General features: G+C 38.7%; 1 protein-coding gene across 1 annotated transcript; it reads right to left on the bottom strand.

Annotated features, from left to right (window-relative positions):
• Positions 1 to 4,701: 4,701 nt before the first annotated feature.
• LOC120744165 (desmoglein-2-like) lies at positions 4,702 to 17,726 on the bottom strand. Its single transcript, XM_040048328.1, has 14 exons — positions 17,582 to 17,726; positions 14,782 to 14,910; positions 14,023 to 14,178; positions 12,244 to 12,385; positions 11,590 to 11,753; positions 10,783 to 10,917; positions 10,058 to 10,243; positions 8,922 to 9,301; positions 8,697 to 8,839; positions 8,370 to 8,591; positions 7,857 to 8,099; positions 7,182 to 7,315; positions 6,776 to 7,039; positions 4,702 to 6,529 (listed from the first exon to the last, which is right to left on the bottom strand). Exons 1-14 carry the CDS (start codon positions 17,624 to 17,626, stop codon positions 5,519 to 5,521), a joined length of 3,354 nt encoding a protein of 1,117 aa, XP_039904262.1. The 5' UTR covers positions 17,627 to 17,726; the 3' UTR covers positions 4,702 to 5,518.
• Positions 17,727 to 17,955: the final 229 nt, after the last annotated feature.

Below are 17,955 nucleotides of genomic sequence, written 5' to 3'. Positions count from 1 at the left end.
GTCAGTAACTGTGGGGATACTAGGGTTCACCACTCAAGATGTTTCCCTGCCTGGTCTTACCTGCCAAGCAAAATTACTGTATATGACCCACACTCACTCGTGCGCTGCGCTGATCAAAGGCTCTGAGACTCTTGCTCAGAGCCTGTGTCCTTCAATCATGTGGAGGAGGTCAACCTGTTTTTGTTCCATGCCCCTGGTACTCCATTGGTTCTCGGCTGTCCCTGGCTTAGCCATCATAATCTGCAAATCGATTGGGCTAAGAATTGCGTTTCTGGTTGCAGTACCTGGTGTTACAAAACCTGTCTGCGGTCCACTATGCCCAGTATTTCCATTACTGAATCTTTCTCCTCTGCCTTACCGTCCCAATGACTGCAGTATTAACTTATTTCCTGGTGCTCTATTGCCCACCAGTCGGCTGTATAGACTTTCTAAAGCCTGAGAGAGAGGCAATAGAGAGCTACATCACTGACTCACTAGCTGCAGGAATCATTTGGTCATCCAAACGTCCACCTTCATCTCCACAGTCTTGAACTGGTTCAGCTCTATGTAGTTCTGCCTGCACCAGTGCAACATCTGGTCCACCTCCTGTCTGTATGCGGACTGTCATCATTCTGTATCAAACCAATGAGAGTGATATCATCCACCAACTTTCGGAGTTGATGTGTTTCATCTGCGTTCGTCCTGCTGTTGTTCCCTCCAGGTTTCAGGTTTTTCCTAGATCTTTGTCTCTGGTTGCATCTTTTTGTTAGCATTCCTAGTTTAGGTTTTTCTTAGTTTAAGTTATGACCATTCTCTTCTCTTGTTTGTATGTTGCCTCCTACTGTAAATAAAGCTCTCTCTCAGTGTCTGCTCTTGGGTCCACACTCTCTTCTCTACATAATCTGCCTTGCAGGACGTGACAAAAGTACGAATTTTAATAATTACACATTAATAAATAAATTCGATGAATAGACCACAAAAAACAAATGTTAATTTCTCACATATGCATTGAGAAATGAACATTTTTCCCAAACCAATTGGATGGAAAGCTTCAACGCTTCATTAGCCTTCATCCGGCTGGAATGTTGGGAGGCTGTTCTGCTCCAGGTTGCCACTATATTGGAGGTACAGAGCGTCAAACATGAAGTGGCAAATTCCAAGTCTTTCTATATTAGGGTGGAACTGAAAGCTTACCAAGTACTTAAAAAACAAAGGAGAGTTTGACAGTCTTTTGTTTGGTATTTTTATCATTGTGAACTAACTTCTATATTTGAATAAAATCATTAGAAGTAGTAAATAGAATATCTTTGTCATGATAATAGAAATATCGATTAAGGTTAGATGATTGATGCATGTATGGTTTGTTCTGGGGAGGGGGCTTAAGCTTTAACCTGTCTTCAACCTGGCAAGGTGGCGCTGTAGGATTCAAGTTTTGACTAGTAAGGTTATTATCATTAATGAAAAACAACAAAATAACTAGAACTAAATAAACATTTTTGTTAACTCAAATAAATACAAACAAGGGTTTGTGAAAAAAGGAAAACTAACTGAAACTGTATTGAGCGTTCCCGAAACGAATTAAAATCAACTAAAATAATCGAGAAAACGTGCTTATTTTTTTTTTAGTTCTTTGTTTTTGTGTGCGTCAAACAATAGTCCACGGTTAATGTGAAGTCTAGTTTCTATTTTTTTTTCTTGTTGTGTTGCATTATGCCAGCAGATGGCAAGTGCATCATCATGTCAGGAAACATTGGGAGAAAGTGCGAGAGTCTAATTTGAGATTACTTTGAATATGACTGTTTTTTTTTGTTTGTAGAAAACAAAACAAAAAACAAAACACACAGTGCTTTTCTCTTTTCTTTTTTTTTCTACATTTTATTTTATTTCTTCTTTAATGCAGTGCTTCTAACAGCAACCTGATGGCTACTGGTCAGTTCGTAGGAACATCACAAACAAGCGGAAGCATTGCGGAATATGTTTATTGAGACTGGGATATCAACATAACTATGTGAGTCAGTTGCTTTCAAAAAGTTCAAAAAGCACTTCACTTGAATCAAAAAATCACAACACTTAATGCTGCAAGAATCAATGGTCTCATAGGGACTAACACTGATATAGCAAAGCAGAAAAAAAACTAATAAAAGAGGCAAGAAAGCAAACCCTTTGTGTAGCTGGCTGAAGCATAAGTGTGATGATTCTGGGTCTTTGACCCAGTGGTTTGTGTTTCAACCAGACCTAAACTAGTATCGGTATTTTGTAAACAAATTGTATGTGGGATGAAAAAAATTCCTGTGTGCAAGTGTGCCTCCTCCATCGCGTCCACCTGCGACGGCTCCCGGGCCTGGCAGATCCCCATGTACTAAATAGAAATGAAGAAGTTAAAGAACTGAGAACAAGGAGGGAGGGAGGGTGGGGCACGTAAACGAGAATGAACAGCTTACAGAACTGGGGGAACCTATATAGATGACAACTGGAGGGAGCGTGTTTGGAGACGTGGTCCCGCTCCTGAAATTCCGATACATAATCTCCAATAAAAAAAGAAATCCCCCACTCGCCCTTGCTAGGTTAATAATGAGAAGGAAGACAAAGATGCCAAGTTTTCACAATTTTATATCAACCTGTTACAATTTCAATTTCACTTTTTTCCGTGGTGCCATGGACTTCAGTCTCTCTGGCTCAGAGTGTCTCTCTGGTCACTCAGGAGACCCAAACGAACAAGGAGCACCACAGCCAGGCAGCAAACACTTTTACTGCGGGCCACAAAAACAAAATGTTAACATAGTTTGATGAGGTTTAAGTCTGGAGACTGTGCTGGCCACTCTTTGTTTCCAAGCTTACCTTGTTCTTTTTTCCTGAAGTAGTTCTGGCATAGCTTGGACTTATGTTCTGGGTTATTACCTTCCTGTAGGATGAACCCTTGACCAACTTGGTACATGCCAGAGGTATTGCATGGAGCTGGTTCAGGGTGCCTATCACTCTGTACAAGTCACCGACCCTGGATCCAGCAAAACAGGCCCAGACCATCACACTTCCTCCTCCATGTTTTACATTTTGCTCCATCAGTCCATAATAACATCTTCCACTCCATGGCGGTGTTTCATTGCCCAGGCAAGCCTCTGTGTCTTATTCTGATGTCTTAGTAATGGCTTTCTTGCAGCAACAAGTCTTATCAGACCTGCATCTCTCAGCTAGTGTGGACAGAGTATTCTCACAACTCTTTGACTTCATCACCCACTGGACACTCATGCTTCAAATCATCCTGGGGCTCTTAGCCACCCCTGTTTTCTTCTATTGAAAGTAAGTGCTCTGTGTCGTCAGTTCAGCACCATCTCAGCTGGTGTCAGCAACTCTAAGGGTGACACAGGCTGCTCAGACCGAGGAGCGAAATAAACAATGTGCAGACCATCGTTGGACTCCTGAACCCCGTTATTAACCTGATCACAAAGTATGGCTCTCTATCAAGTATGTTCCCTTACACACTGAATCATGCAAACTCTCACCTAACCTTATTAGACCTTTTCAAATGGAGGCTCTGATCAACCCTGACCCTGTGCAGCTGAATCTGTCATGCAAGATGTGCATTCAAAGTATTTTTCATGTATCTCAGTTAAAACTCACCCTTTCCAGTCTCCTGTGCCGCCATCTCACCTCACCTGACCTGCCCAGCTCATTGGTAGCCCCCCAGTGTACATTGTAAGGAGGACTGTGGACAAAAGAAGATTCCTGGAGTCCACAGGCAGCTGCTCTGGACAAGGCCATGCTCTGGGCCTTTCACCGCCTCCACATTGATAAACATGGTTGGTTTCCAGCATGTTCCCATTAGGAGAAGGGGGTTCTGTCATAGCCCACCAGTCCTCCTGTGTGTTTGTGTGTGTGCACGTGTGCACATTAGTTAACCACACTTTACTTTTACTCCACCTTCTTCCCATGCATACCTGTGGTAATCAACCCACCTGCTTGTCGCCTGGTGATCGGCTGGATCACCACATCCAGCAGAAAGGTGGCATAATTCCCTGTAAAGTATACGCTCTACAACACTGGTCATAATTTAGAATTTTATATGTTTTTATTGGCAAAAATATTCTTCACAATCACATAACACCCCAGGTTTTACATATCAACGCAGCCACAAATCCTTATCAATGTAATAGAAAACCCCAAAGATTTAAAAATAATTCTCTGACTGGGGGGTCAGCCCGGAAATACCTATATCACCAGAAGCAAACCGATTTTATTAAGCCTTGCATGAATGTTTGAAAGCTCTTGTAATCACAGTGTATTGTTGCCTGCATTGGCATGATGGTATATATGACCACACATGATTGTATCTGTCAAAGGTCTATTTGACCTTTGATAGGTCAAGGTCACCAAATTATTCAAGTTCACTGTTAGTAGATATGCCTATGGTATCATAACTTTTCTTGAGTTATAGCATGCACCAGATTTTCAGAAATGAAATCTGCGAGTTTTAACAGATGCAACTTATGGTATCAATTTGAAACTTATAGATGACGTCTTTATCAAATTGTTAAATTCACAAGATTTTCAGAAAACTTGACCTCTGTCGCCAAGATATGAACTTGTCTGAGACTTTTAGTAGACGCACCTATGGTTTTCTAATTGCCACATCACGTCATTCTTGAGTTATTGTGTTCACAAAAATTGGGTTGTTCATTCTGCAGTACCCATCAGTCTAGGCTGAGCAATAACAATCAAATTCAATGAGCTAAAAGACTTTAATGTTTTTATTTTATTAGTGTAAAAACACACAGATTGTATATAGGTATAAAAATAAAACAAGACAATGAGAGCAGTGATGACCTAAAATATAACATGAGAATGTAACAGTTGATACCAATTATACCCACACACATAATACAGTGTTAACTTGAGAACAAAGAAGAGCAGGTAAAGTTGATAGTTACATGATAGGATGATGTCCTGATATTGTAGTGAGCATTTTGTTGTCATGATTTGAGTCCACTTGTCTTCTTAGAGGCAAAGTTCATTCCAATTGAAAAAAACATTCTGATTTATCAGCTTTATGATGTGATGAGTAATGTGAAAGTGATCTCTTCAATGACATAAATGCACCATCCAAAGGAGATTATGGATTACTGAATGGTTTGATTATTCCCACAGGTATAAGTTTTGCTTGATAGTAGCAACATTTCAAAGTGCAACATCTACTAAAATGTAATAAGGGTATCCTTTAATCTGTGAAATGATTACATTTCAACCAGGAAAAACTGCACAAGCTGCATATCCCTCCACACACACACACACACACACACACACACACACACACACACACACACACACACACACACACACACACACACACACACACACACACGCCACCACCCTTCACCACCACCATTTGCTCTTACAGGCTTCCCATGAAAATACTGAAAGCACAAGATTAATACACTATTTTGAAACTAAAAAGGGTCGTCTGTTGTCCAGGAATTCATCTGCCATTTAATGATTTTCTCTTGTCACCTTAAAAACCAGTAGGTGGGTCACTACAGTGAATGCTCTACTGATTTGCCTTTAAGGCAGTAGATTGGCTGCTCCTGCTGTAGATGACCTTTTCAGAGCCAAAGACCTCACTCTTCTTTGAAAGACCCCCCTCTTGAACCAGCTGCTCTTTGGTGATAGTTGGCACTCCAACTGTCAGCACTTTCTTAGATCCTGAGACCCCTTCTGACAGTAGAGTACTTCCCTGAACAAGACGACCCTGGCTCCCCTTTAGCACTTTCGTTGACCCTGAAGGGGCCTTGCCTTTGACAACCATCATGGTCTGGGACCCAGACAAGCTCCCAGCTTGGATCAGGCCATCACTCCAACTATGGGTGTCACCATTCTCCACCAGCACCATTGCAGGGCCCTGGGCTTGTCCACTGGACATTAGTGTCTGCCCTTGAACGAATACTCCTTGGGCAGGTCCAGACTGTGTGTTGTTAACCAGTACCATGCCTTGAAGGTTGGTGGTTGGTGCCTCAGCCAGCAGCACAGTGTTGTGGACCTGTGGCTGGACTACATAATGCATTGGCTGCAACACAGGAGTGGTGGTGTAGTACACAGGCTGCTGCTGCTGCATTAGGAGCATCTGGCCTTGATTTGCTAACCCTGTTTTCATTATGTTCATCTCTTCCTTCACCTTGGCTGTACTTTCCTTTACCATTTCAGAATGCTCCGTTGTCTTCCTGACCACACTCTGCTCCACTTTGGAGATAGCAGGCTCCAGTTTGGGTGGAGGGGAGAGCTTTTGTGCACTCATCAAACTTGATACTGATGTTTGAGTATTGATGTAGGCATTAGGGGTAATGGGTAGCACTTGTTTGTCATCACAAGAAATTGTCTTGCCACTGCACACCTCTGCGAGAGTCTTAAACTTTGGTCCAAGGTCATCAAGAAACTGAAGGTCATTGTCTGACTCCAAAATGCTACAGCAGCCTACTGAGCCAGCAGAGGACCCTTTGCCCTCATAATCATACACCAACGAATCATCCTTCACGCCAAGGTTGTCCTCTCCGCTGGCTATCTTCTGTATAAAAAAAAAATCAATCAATAAAAAAATCAATACACTTTAAAAATAACGAAAGACATATTTATTGACGACAGTGACAGCCAATAAAAAGTGAATAATATCCACATAAACATTATTAGTTGCAACATTAACACGTGTGTTCACCTAACATCATTAGTAAAGCTACTACATATCACATTTAGTGTTAAAACTTTCCATTTAATTGGATTTAGTTGTCCATTTAGTTGTCAGCTAATTTCTCACCTGAGAGTAATACTGTGCCAGGAAGTGACGTGGCAGGGCCATGCTAGCAAAAAGTCCACCTTGCCTTGATTCTCTGGTCTCAAACTCTGAATGTAAATCAGTGAAACCCCTCAGTTCTTGTCTGTAGTCAGTTGAAAAACCACCTTGATAGGTGCCAAATTTCATCTCATCAATGTCAGTGAGAGATGCCTCATAACCAAAACCTCCCGCTGGTGCCATTGCTCCATTTTTAACTGTGCCAGCAGTCACAAGTAGTGACGCTTCCTATAAAAGTCATACAATTGTTAGAACAGTGAACAGTTTTTTATTGTGATTAAAAATCACTTTGAAGGAGCTTTCACAAAGACATCATCATCGATGCCGAGATTATTCCCGTTTTCAACACTTAAGGTAGTTGCAGTCTCACCGCGTTTTCTCCCGGCCCTTCGGTGTGGTAGTTAATAAGGTGTGACTTGGTCTCAAAGTCAGGCATGTCACTAAAGAGGTCTGGAAACTGTATAGCAGATCCACATAAGCAGAATAACAGTAGCAGAGGAATGACTGTAAAAAAAAAGAAGTTTTATTTAAAGTTAAAGCTACAAATGTGGTGTGAGGTCAAAAGAAGGTGCAACAGTTTTTCAGAATGTGTAAAATCCCTAAAATAGATGTAATTACTGGGATTCCTTTAAGCTTTGGTAAGCTTTGGGGGATTTTAAATTGTTACAAAAGTCTAATCTGTTTAATTTTTGTAGTTATTGGTAGCAAGTGTAGAATAGTTTGGTCTGTAATTACTTTTGGCTATGTATTTCCTATTGGGAGAGACACAGGGTTTATTAGGTAAACCAGTTTATGCCTCTTTTCCTAACCTGCCTTTATTCTCCATAGATTCCCTATAGATGGTGTTGTGATGTGATTGGCTGATTATATATTTATATAATTAAAAGCTGACCAAGTCTACCTATAAAGTAGTCAGTAAGTGTTTTATTTAAATTTCTAGGTAAGAGAGTTACATTTTGTTATGGTTCGAGTATCAGTATAATTCTTTCATTGTCCTTTTTTATCTTATCAAAATTCTCAAATAAAAAAATCACATAATGCTTACTCAAGAGCAGTAGTAGGCCCGCTAGTATTAGCCCAATGCCCGCAGGTCCTAATGATGTTGTTTTTCTAACACGACCATTGCTGCCTTGGTTTCCACACACAACTCCATCCTTGCAGTTACAAACTTGGACCGTCATTCTCTGAGGTTCAGGGCAGGCGTGTCCCTGCTGATCCTTCACCACAAATTCCACTTCATAAACACCAGGCCAAAAAGCCTCCTGAGACCGCAAGATAGCTGTAGTGTCTGTCAGAAACCAGAAAAATGTGAAATAAGTATGTATATGCATTACTCATAGATTTAGTCTTAGAGTGTATATGACAGATTGTAATCCACATTTTTATCTCAAAATAAAATTTTAAAATTTGTAAAACAAACAAAGCAAACAACAGCAACAACAACACTTTAGTATATTGACCTTTTTTTGTCTTTTGTCATTGTTTTCTTTATTTAACTACTACATCTAAAAAAATAATTTAAAAAAACACCCCAAAAAAACTGAAATCATCATCTCACCATTTAGACGCTCCACGTTCCATTTCCCTTTTGTGTTTTCTGGGATAATCTCAAAGTGAAAAGGGGGGCCATTAGGATATGCGTCTTGATCATTGGCATTCACAATTATAGCATTTGCTGTGGTGCACAGAGTCTGGAATTTGCTGGTCAGGGTGGGGCAGTGGTCATTAGAATCTTCCACTTGGATGGCTATCGTACCAGTGGCTGTTTTACCAGGCATGTCTGTGGTGTAAAACCAGAAACAAACATATATAATCCAGTATTTTTTTTTTTTTTTTTTTTTGCATTGATATTTCTCCAGAGAGTTCTTCAACATTCATGCCATACCATCTGAAATGCAGAGTATTTTGGCAGTATATGTCCCATTGACCAGGTATGGAGATTCCCTGTCAGGCATCTTGTTCAGTTTGATCTCAGCTGTCTCTGGGTCAATCGTTAGCCAGTTGTCCGGGTCTGAGCCTTTGGCATATCTACAGCAGAAATAGACCAGTTATGAGTATCACTATTATTATGCACAGAAAGAGAAGCTGACACATGTGTATGTGGACTGACTTGACTGCCTTAGCTGGTTGTCCAGTATCCCCATCTTTTGCAGGGTAGCTTGCAATAACATTTTTAATGTTAAAGGATTTCCCTTCCTCTGAGACGGGAATAGCTTTGATTTTAGGATCAAATCGTGGCCCCTCCGGCTGGTTCTTCACATTGATTTTGATAGGATAAGTTTTAAATCTTCCACCGCTTCCGCCACTTGCTCCACTTGCTCCACTTGCTCCACTGGCACCACTGGCACCACTGGCACCACCTCCACCACCACCTCCACCACCGCCTCCAAATGCTGCACTTGCTCCACTGCCTCCACTTCCAACTAATGGATTCTTGTTCCTGACGGCTAAGCCTAGTTCAAGGTTCTTTACATCCTCATAATCCACAGCCTGTAAATGACAGATACAAGAACATATCTTTTAGCTCAAAAAATAATTAAAATGATTGATGACACATAAGAAACAATACAGTGTTTTATATGCATCTATAATTGGAGTGTTGCTATTGTTGATGCATTTTTGCTTATTGTAAAACAAAAGGTATTATGGATTTTATATAAACTAACCTGCAAAATTATGCTCCTGTGCTATGTGTTATGAATGTTCTGAAAAAATTAGTTAAAGTAATGGGCAGTAGTCATATAGCAATGGCCAGTAAACCTCATACAGTGGTAATAGTTTTGTCTTCCAGCCAAGTACTACAGGGTAGTACAACAGGGACTTGACGCAAGCTGAATAAGCAAGTCGATGACAGCTTAAAATATTGGAAGGCAAAAATTAACGACTCCGAGCTTTATCGATAAGAGACACTTATCAAATTTTGGAATACTTTGAGCCTAAGTTCACATTGTAGGGTGTAATGCGTTCCAAAGTAACATATTATTGTAATGACATTATATAACTCTGTAACAAAGTAATGAAATGTGAAACCAAAGTAAAACAAATCTTCATATATGTGAATAGCACTCTTGTGAATGGCAGCATAGTCAACCATAGGAAACAATCATCACCATGCAGTGATCAAGGTTCTGATCCTTACCTCATTCATAAGAGGGCCATTTGCCACAGAGTTTGACTTTGCATTTGCCAGATAGTAAAAAAGCTGAGTAACAGCACATAATTTCTTCTTAATTAAAAAGGCTGTACCTTGTCAAGCATTAAGATGCCTTCATTGGTGTTGGGGTCTGTTTTAATGCTGAAATACCCAGCCTCATTGCCTTTGACAATTTCAAACACAGCTTCCCAGTTGTCTGTGCCTTTTAGATCCAGGTCCTCTGCTTTGATTCTCATTACCTCCACATGTTCTGTGTTCTCCTCAATGCTTCCTTCATACTGTAAGTGAAATGCATAACATGAAATTAGAGTTCAGCTGTGTCCGGGTGTGTTCACTTTGCCCTAATCTCCTCCTATGTATATACTGTCTGTGCCACTCTGTTGTTGGTCACATCCTCACTCGTGTTGTGTGAGCCTCCTCAGTCTGTTCTGTCAGTCCTATCCTGCACATTATTTGTTTTCTGTGCCATTTGAAATAACTTTTTGATTTCAGCCAATGAAATAGTTATTTCACGCAATGACATGCAATTGGCTATTGTTCACATGTTATTGTAAGGTGACCTTGAGGGTCTGAAAGGCGCCTATAAATAAAATGTATTATTATTATTATTATTATTATAAATCAATTCACAATTCTATGTAATGTTCTTTTTTTCTGGATTTTTGGTTGATATTTTGCCTCTCCCATTAAAATGAAACCACGTTAAAAATGAATACTTTTCTCTCTATGTGGCAAAATCACAAATTCAGCAGGTGGTCAAATAAGTATTTCCCCTACTGTATATGTTAATATAGAGAAATGTAATGAAGAGAGGTACCTGATCTTTTTCCAGTCTGGGAGGATTGTCATTTACATCAAGGATATTTATGGTAATAGTGGTAGTTCCGGTGTTTCCCTCTGGATGTCCATTTCGATCTTGACCTTTTATCGTCAGAATGTACTTACTACATGTCTGAAATTAAAAGACATCAAAATAGTCATTAAACAAATAAGTTTGTACAATACTGGAGTTAGAACAGAGACTTGGGATGTTATCAAGATGTTTCATTCATCATTTTTGTCATAGTATCTAACTGAATGGACTGAATGAAAATAATCATTGTTATCTTGTAATTACTCGGTTAAAGGATTTGAGTTTCATTAACACAAACACAATAGAGAATTTTATTTATGGAATGGTCAAAAGGTTAACAGATTTGTTAAATAGGGTAACAAGGACCCTCTGCCTTTACTGTATCCAGAATATTTGCCCTTGGATGTTTGCTCTGGTTTGGTAAGCTTGTTCCATAATAATGGCTCTAAAGGCCCTTTCTGAGGACACAGAGATCGAGGAATGAATATGACAGGCCATCGAAACACAAAATAAAAAACAAGCTCAATTGTGTCGAGGACTGTGGTTTACTGATAAAACCTGCCCCTTCAGCTGCCACTGATCTCTTTTACTATATGCTCCAGTGTATAAACAAATTTTTTTTCTGATAAATAGTTATTCCCCCCCCCCCCCATATATAGCCATATATAGTGGTTATATATCTCACCACTATCCCATCTTATTAAAAGAACTTTCTAGAATCACATAGTCAAACATACAGTCTAAACTGAACACTGTTAGTATAGTTCATACCTCTCTGTCCAGAATAGGCCTTTTAACAAAGATGGATCCACTTTGTCTGTCTATGTAGAACATATCTTCCGCTGGATTCTGAACTATGATGCTATAAGCAATCTGAGAATTGAGATTTCCTGGTTCATCATCATCAAATGCAGTGACTGTCGTAACCAAGGTATCTGTAGCATTAAATGAAAAAACAAAACAAAACTCAATTTAATTAGAATTTTAAATTTTAAACAAAACTTAATTTCACATTCATTGACACTGTACATGAGAAAAACAGACATTCTGTTCTCCATATTGATATTGTGCAGTGTCCTGCCCTGGTTTTAAAACAATGATACAAACTTGTCAAGAAGAGCTCCTAACTGTTGTGTGCCAAATAATGCTTTTTACATAATGAGCAAATGTTAACAGAAAATTGTTATTTACAAGATTAGACAATAAATAAATATAAAATAATAATAATAGTGAAATAACATGAACTGCAGAACGCAGGCTGTCTGTAACCTCCAGCAGCTCATTGGAAACACTTTAGCAATTTGATCACTCAATTACACAAACACTAGAAAAATCAAAATCCTTTTTGTTTAATTTATAATTCAATCATTTCGTTTTACACCGCTCACTACCATTACAAATTTGAATGAGATTCACACCACTGACCTTTAGGACTGAGCTCATCTACTTCAACAGGTTCAACATCTGGAAATACTGGAGAGTTGTCATTCTCATCTACAACCTTGATTCGTAAGTCAATTTTTTTTTCTGCAATTCTGCCATCCTTGTACGTAGCAACACCAGACAACTGAAAGAGTAGTAGATAAAAATGTAACCATTGTTGTTCGTTATTTAGCTTGACATCAACTACAACGCCTTGCAGTGTGGATTTACCACCAGTAAAGGTGCATTTTACAAGTTTAGGTGACAAAGGTTAGTGAAACCAATTTAGTATCAGAGCAAATACTATATATTACAGTGAGCAACAGAAAAAATATCTTTGTAGAACGTTATATTATCATGGCAAAATTGGTCTTTCTTCTTTTCTATAAAATGCCATCACTTCATCTTTCTTTACACAACTATGACTGAAATGGTATCCTGTAACCTTTAACATGTTTCTAATTGGCCATTGATATGGTCGACAGCTGTGGTCACATGTTTACATACATTCATCATAGGCATGAGTGCCATGGTGGTTTGGAACTTTTAATTATTTCTTTGAAGTGGTCCCAATTATATATACAGGCTTTTAAGCACAGTCCACATTCATTTGTGCAATGTATCAGCAGCACTGGGAGCAAATAGTTCCAGAACATGGTGCAATCATCACCATGCTGAAAAGCTGGTACAGGGTTTTCTGGGCTTGAAAGACCGAATAGCCTAATCTTTGTCTCGTCTGAGCAATAAAGCGCAATTTTGGCTTTATCATGTGGGTAGATGTAAATCTGTGTCAAACTTTGAAGTCGTAGATTTTGGAGCAGGAGCTTCATTCTTGGTCAGCACCCTCTCAGTCCATGGTGATGTAAAACTCACTTCACTGTGCACAGTGATTCTGGTGTTCCAGCAGTTTCCAGTTTATAGCAGGCTTGAGTGTTAGAGGTTCCTGGATTGTTCCTGAACATCTGAACCAATGTCCTCTCATCTGAGGGTAACAGCTTGGATCTTCTTCCAGAACTTGGCAAAGTGGTGGCATATCCAAAAACTTGTACTTGTATATAATTATTTTGATGATGATCTTGGAATCTGTAGTTGTTTAAGAGTGGTGAGAGGTGACCTTCCTAACTTTTGTAGATCTGCAATTCTCCTCCTTAGTTATTCACTAAGTTCCTTGGACTTTACCATTGTTCTGAGTTCTTAGTGAATCCAGTGAGTGGTTCAAAAAAAAATCCTTTTTATGCTGTTAAAGAGAAACTACCAGTTGTAGTCAATCATGACTAACTCACTAACGAGAAGTTAATGAGTCAGTCAGCCTGTACAATGACTGTACAGCTGAAATGCTGTACAATCATTTGGAAAAATGATTGACATTGGATTTTTTTTTAGTCCTTTATTTAACCAGGTAAAAAAAAAAAATCTCATTGAGATTAAAAATCGAATTTCCAAGAGAGACCTGGCATCATGGCAGCAAAAGTCAAAAATACATGTACCACATGAGTACATAAAAAGAAGAGGTCAAAGAAATGGCCCAAAATTACCATGACATTCATTCCGATGATGAGTATTTGTAAACGTCCACCACAGCTGTAGATAATTCTTAAACTATGTAGACTAAAGCACTGTATGAATGTATTGCTTAATGTTTTTTATAGTCTGAGGTGGTCATTAAGACGAGGAAAGGCGTATATAAATGGCAGTCCATTTTGAATTATCTTAATATTTAATGTATTGAGGACAGCTGTTGAATCTTTTTCCATACCAAAGAAGAACTACAGGAGGACTCACGTTGTAAGTATCGATTGCTTCCCTGTCAAGCAATTTAGTGACACGAACATCACCAGAATGTTGGTCAACCACAAAGACATGGAAAGGAAATTTGTTTGCCCCAACACCTTCCAGGGAGTAGAGAAGATTTGAGCCAGACTGAAGATCGGATCGAATCTGAAACACAAGGTGGAAGACTTCATTATTTCACCACATATGCACCAAAAAACTGAAGTTGTCTATTTCTTTAAATAATTTGTTTTTAACTGCATGATGGCTGACACATGCACACTAATTATAGGTAATAAGTTTATTACAATTCTTCAGTGTTCTCTTCTATATGTTTTTGGTTGCATAACTTTCAAATAATAATCTGAATGCATTTGAAATCACTGTCAGCAAGCAAGAAAATAATGGGGGTTTAAAGATCCCTTCACAAACAATAAGACAGTCTTTATATTTCATGAAAGCCCTCTTACAAATGGCACAACCAAATCCAATAGGATCCCTATTTTGAGCCAGCACCTAGAAATGCTAATGCTATTTTTCAGAGGACTGATTGCCCAGTGGTTTCTTACAGTCGATGCTTTATCTATAACATAAAATGTTTCAGAAAAGGTTAGGCGATACCTGAAGAAAAACCATTTTGGTGGCACTAAAAAGTCATGGTTAAACATTGAATTACTTCACTGATACATGGGTATTTTTTGTTTATGACAGGCATTTATGCTTAATAATCAGGAGACAGAATTAAAGTAAAATTAAGTATCAGTGACTTACCTTAGCAATCGCCTTCTCTTTAGTGTAATCGAAATTTTCCTTAAGAGGCTTTGGAGGAAGAACCCATTCTCTCTTTTTTCTTACCAAACTGGATCCAGAGTTGTGATTCTCTACAGCAAGAGCTTGGAGCTATAACACAACAGATGTTATTACGTCAGCATGAAATCTTACTTAACTGAAAATCTGCATACAATTAAATGGTGCTAAATGGTGTTGAATATCTTTACATGGGAGATCTTGGAAGAAATATTTAAAAACAAAACAAACTTCAATACTCTTACATAATAGCTTTAGTGTCTGTGACCCAGCGTTTATGTTTTGGGCATTTTTGACCTTGTTTACTTTTATTGTAGTGATCTGTCATCCTATTTGCTGGTGCTTCCTCGCTTCCTGATATGAATAGTTCTTAGTTTCTTGTTCGTTTAGTCTCATCCTTTTTGTGTCCTAGTTGTCTGTCTCGTGTGTTCCACCCAGCTTGTCATGCCTCCCTCGCTCTTTGTCGCTGTGTTGTGTTTCCTGTTTTATTTTGTCTGGTTAAGTCTGATTGGTTCCTCGTTCCACAGCTGCCTCCACTTCCCTGATCATCCTGCTGTGTATTTATTGGGTGAGTTTCCCTTTGTCCCTCGTCGGATCATCAGTTCATCTGCTCTCATGTTTAGTTTTGCCCCGGTTAGTTTTAATTTGGGTCCACTCTCTTTCCACTTCACACGATCTGCCACCGCAGACCGTGACAATAACATTTAGGGCAAAATTAGAGTTTGTTCGATTCTAACAATCAAATTAATATTTAGTATGACCACCTTTATTCTTTAACTTTCTTAGGCAAACTTTCTTGTAATTTAAATAGTTTTCAAGAACAATGCTTGTCTCTTTTGCCTGCTAACTGCCTTTTGTCTCATTCTCTGTCAAGATGATGTTGAAGTCTCTAACCTCTTAATAACCTAGTGTGACATATTTGATACATACAGTTCTTGTGAGTTTCAAAACTTCTACATTATCAGTTTGATTTTTCCCCCCTGAAAAACCTAAAAAAAGTGGCACAACACACTTTAAGTAATTTTAAAAAATGCCAGATGTAGCAAATACAATACAAATTAAAAGTCATATATGGAAGTTAAAATCTTATTAATATTTAAACAGTTTTGTCAGATGGTTCAATAAACTCTCCATTTCTCCAACTTTCCAAAAAAGTTGACTTTTCTGGCAATTATTTCATCATTCACTGTGGGTTTTTCTATCCATGTATCCTTTTAGTGTACTGACAGTACACTAAAATGATACAATATAACTGTCATACAGAAAAATGAAGCCACTCAGATGGTCCTGGCTATACTTCTGTTCTGTTTTCATAGTTCCATCAATTTTGACAAGAATTTCCACCGTGTTTAACCATGGCTGTAGACACTCGCTGTTGGAATATCTCAGCCTTTTCTCCCTGTTTTCCTATTTTAAGAATGCCTTGTTAACAGCCACCCTTCCACTAGGACCATTTCTGAAAAGGCTTCAGTGACCAATAGATGGACCAAATGGAGTGTGAGATTCTTCTCCTAAGCCTTGCGTCAGTTTTTCCTACTTCTTTAGACATAGCTTTAAGATGCTGTCCATGTACAGCACGTATTTTTTTAGGCTGGCCGCATTCTTTTTTGTCCTTCACTTTTCTAGCTCCTCAAATTTGTCAGGGACATAGTAATGATATATATGTCAGCACTCTTAGGACCCACTTTTATATTGATATAGTTTATTTTTGCTCTCACGTTTACACAGATTTGTTCTTTATTAGTCAGGATCAACGTTAGAAAGCCTTGCCAGACTGTTTGTCTTTGAAAACATATAGAGGACTTCTGCCCTGTTTTAATCATCCCGATGTCAATGATGCATTCAGTATCACTTATATTGCCTTCGATATGTGCAAAACTACACAATTAACAATATGAGTGTCAAAAGTGTCAAAAAATTAAAGTAATGTTAAATGGTTAAACAGTGAGACAGACAAGGAAACCTGAACAGACATCAAAAAGATAATGAAACCAAAACTAGAAAAAAAAACATTTTAAGTATCCTCTGATGTCTGATATCCTCGTGTTTGTGTTGTTCCTGTGATATGAAAATAATGCTAGTTCAGGCTTGTCATTGCATTGTATGTTATTAATGTTGGTTTATTAGTGATAGTTTTAAAAACTATATTGTCATTATAATACTGGTCCAGGATCAGCATCAGAACTGACCAATGGCAGTAAATAATAGGAACAACACCAGCACACTTCATCACATACACCCCTGTATGTCATACCTCTCATTAATCTAAATGGAAAGGAGCTGAAAGTAACTTTAATGTAAATGGCTCGACCTTTACATTTTCTAATCTAATGTTTTGAAATTAGAATCACCAGTTAATCTAACGTAAGTCGGTAAACAGCTTTCTAGCTGGTAAAGTATTGGCATCACAGGAGAAACACACCCAATCACTCCATCTAGAGAAAAATTTCACATGGAATACTTCAAGCTTCCAGAGAAGGGAGTGCCCTCACACTTCTAAGTAGAAGATGCACGGCCAAGTATGCAATGACGGCTAAACATTTTCAATTACACCTAGTTATAACTACTATCAGTGAGTTGGATGAGAAAATTATGTTGTGTTTCTATATAATAGCAACAACTCATTTGCTGAAATATCTTCCAGAATTCAGATAACAAAAAATAAACAAAGACATTTCAAAACCAGTTTTGTTAAGTGGTGAAAGAACTTTTTCTTTTTTGTCTTCTTCTTTACTTTTTAAATTAAAAAAAGCACTGAACTCACCGCAAACACCAGCAACACAAACATGGGAAAAGAAGCCCGAGTCATGATCGGGGAAAACTCCAAATGAATGTTATCCGATCAAGTGAACCGACAGAGTTCTGGAGGCTATGCTTCCTGAATGTGACAGCTGAAGTGAGATGAGGTGGCTTATCACAGAGCTTATCAAGGAGGAGGGACTCTTTCTCCCTCTCTCCAGCTCAAATACACAATGACCCCCCCCACAGCATCAAATTCAAGAGAAACATAGATAGTCGATCTTTTACATGACTGTTCATGTAAAGACTCCTGTGTAAGTGTGTGAAGTGAGGGCAAAGCCAGGGCCTTGTAAGATGAAGCATGTAAAGGTAACTCAAGGTAACTTTAATGCCAGTGTT

Source organism: Simochromis diagramma, unplaced genomic scaffold (genome assembly GCF_900408965.1).
Source record: "Simochromis diagramma unplaced genomic scaffold, fSimDia1.1 OVJJ01000557.1, whole genome shotgun sequence".
In the NCBI taxonomy this organism is placed as follows: Eukaryota; Metazoa; Chordata; class Actinopteri; order Cichliformes; family Cichlidae; genus Simochromis; species Simochromis diagramma.
The sequence above is the reverse complement of the archived record's forward strand: the minus strand, read 5'-3'. Positions and strand labels throughout refer to the sequence as shown.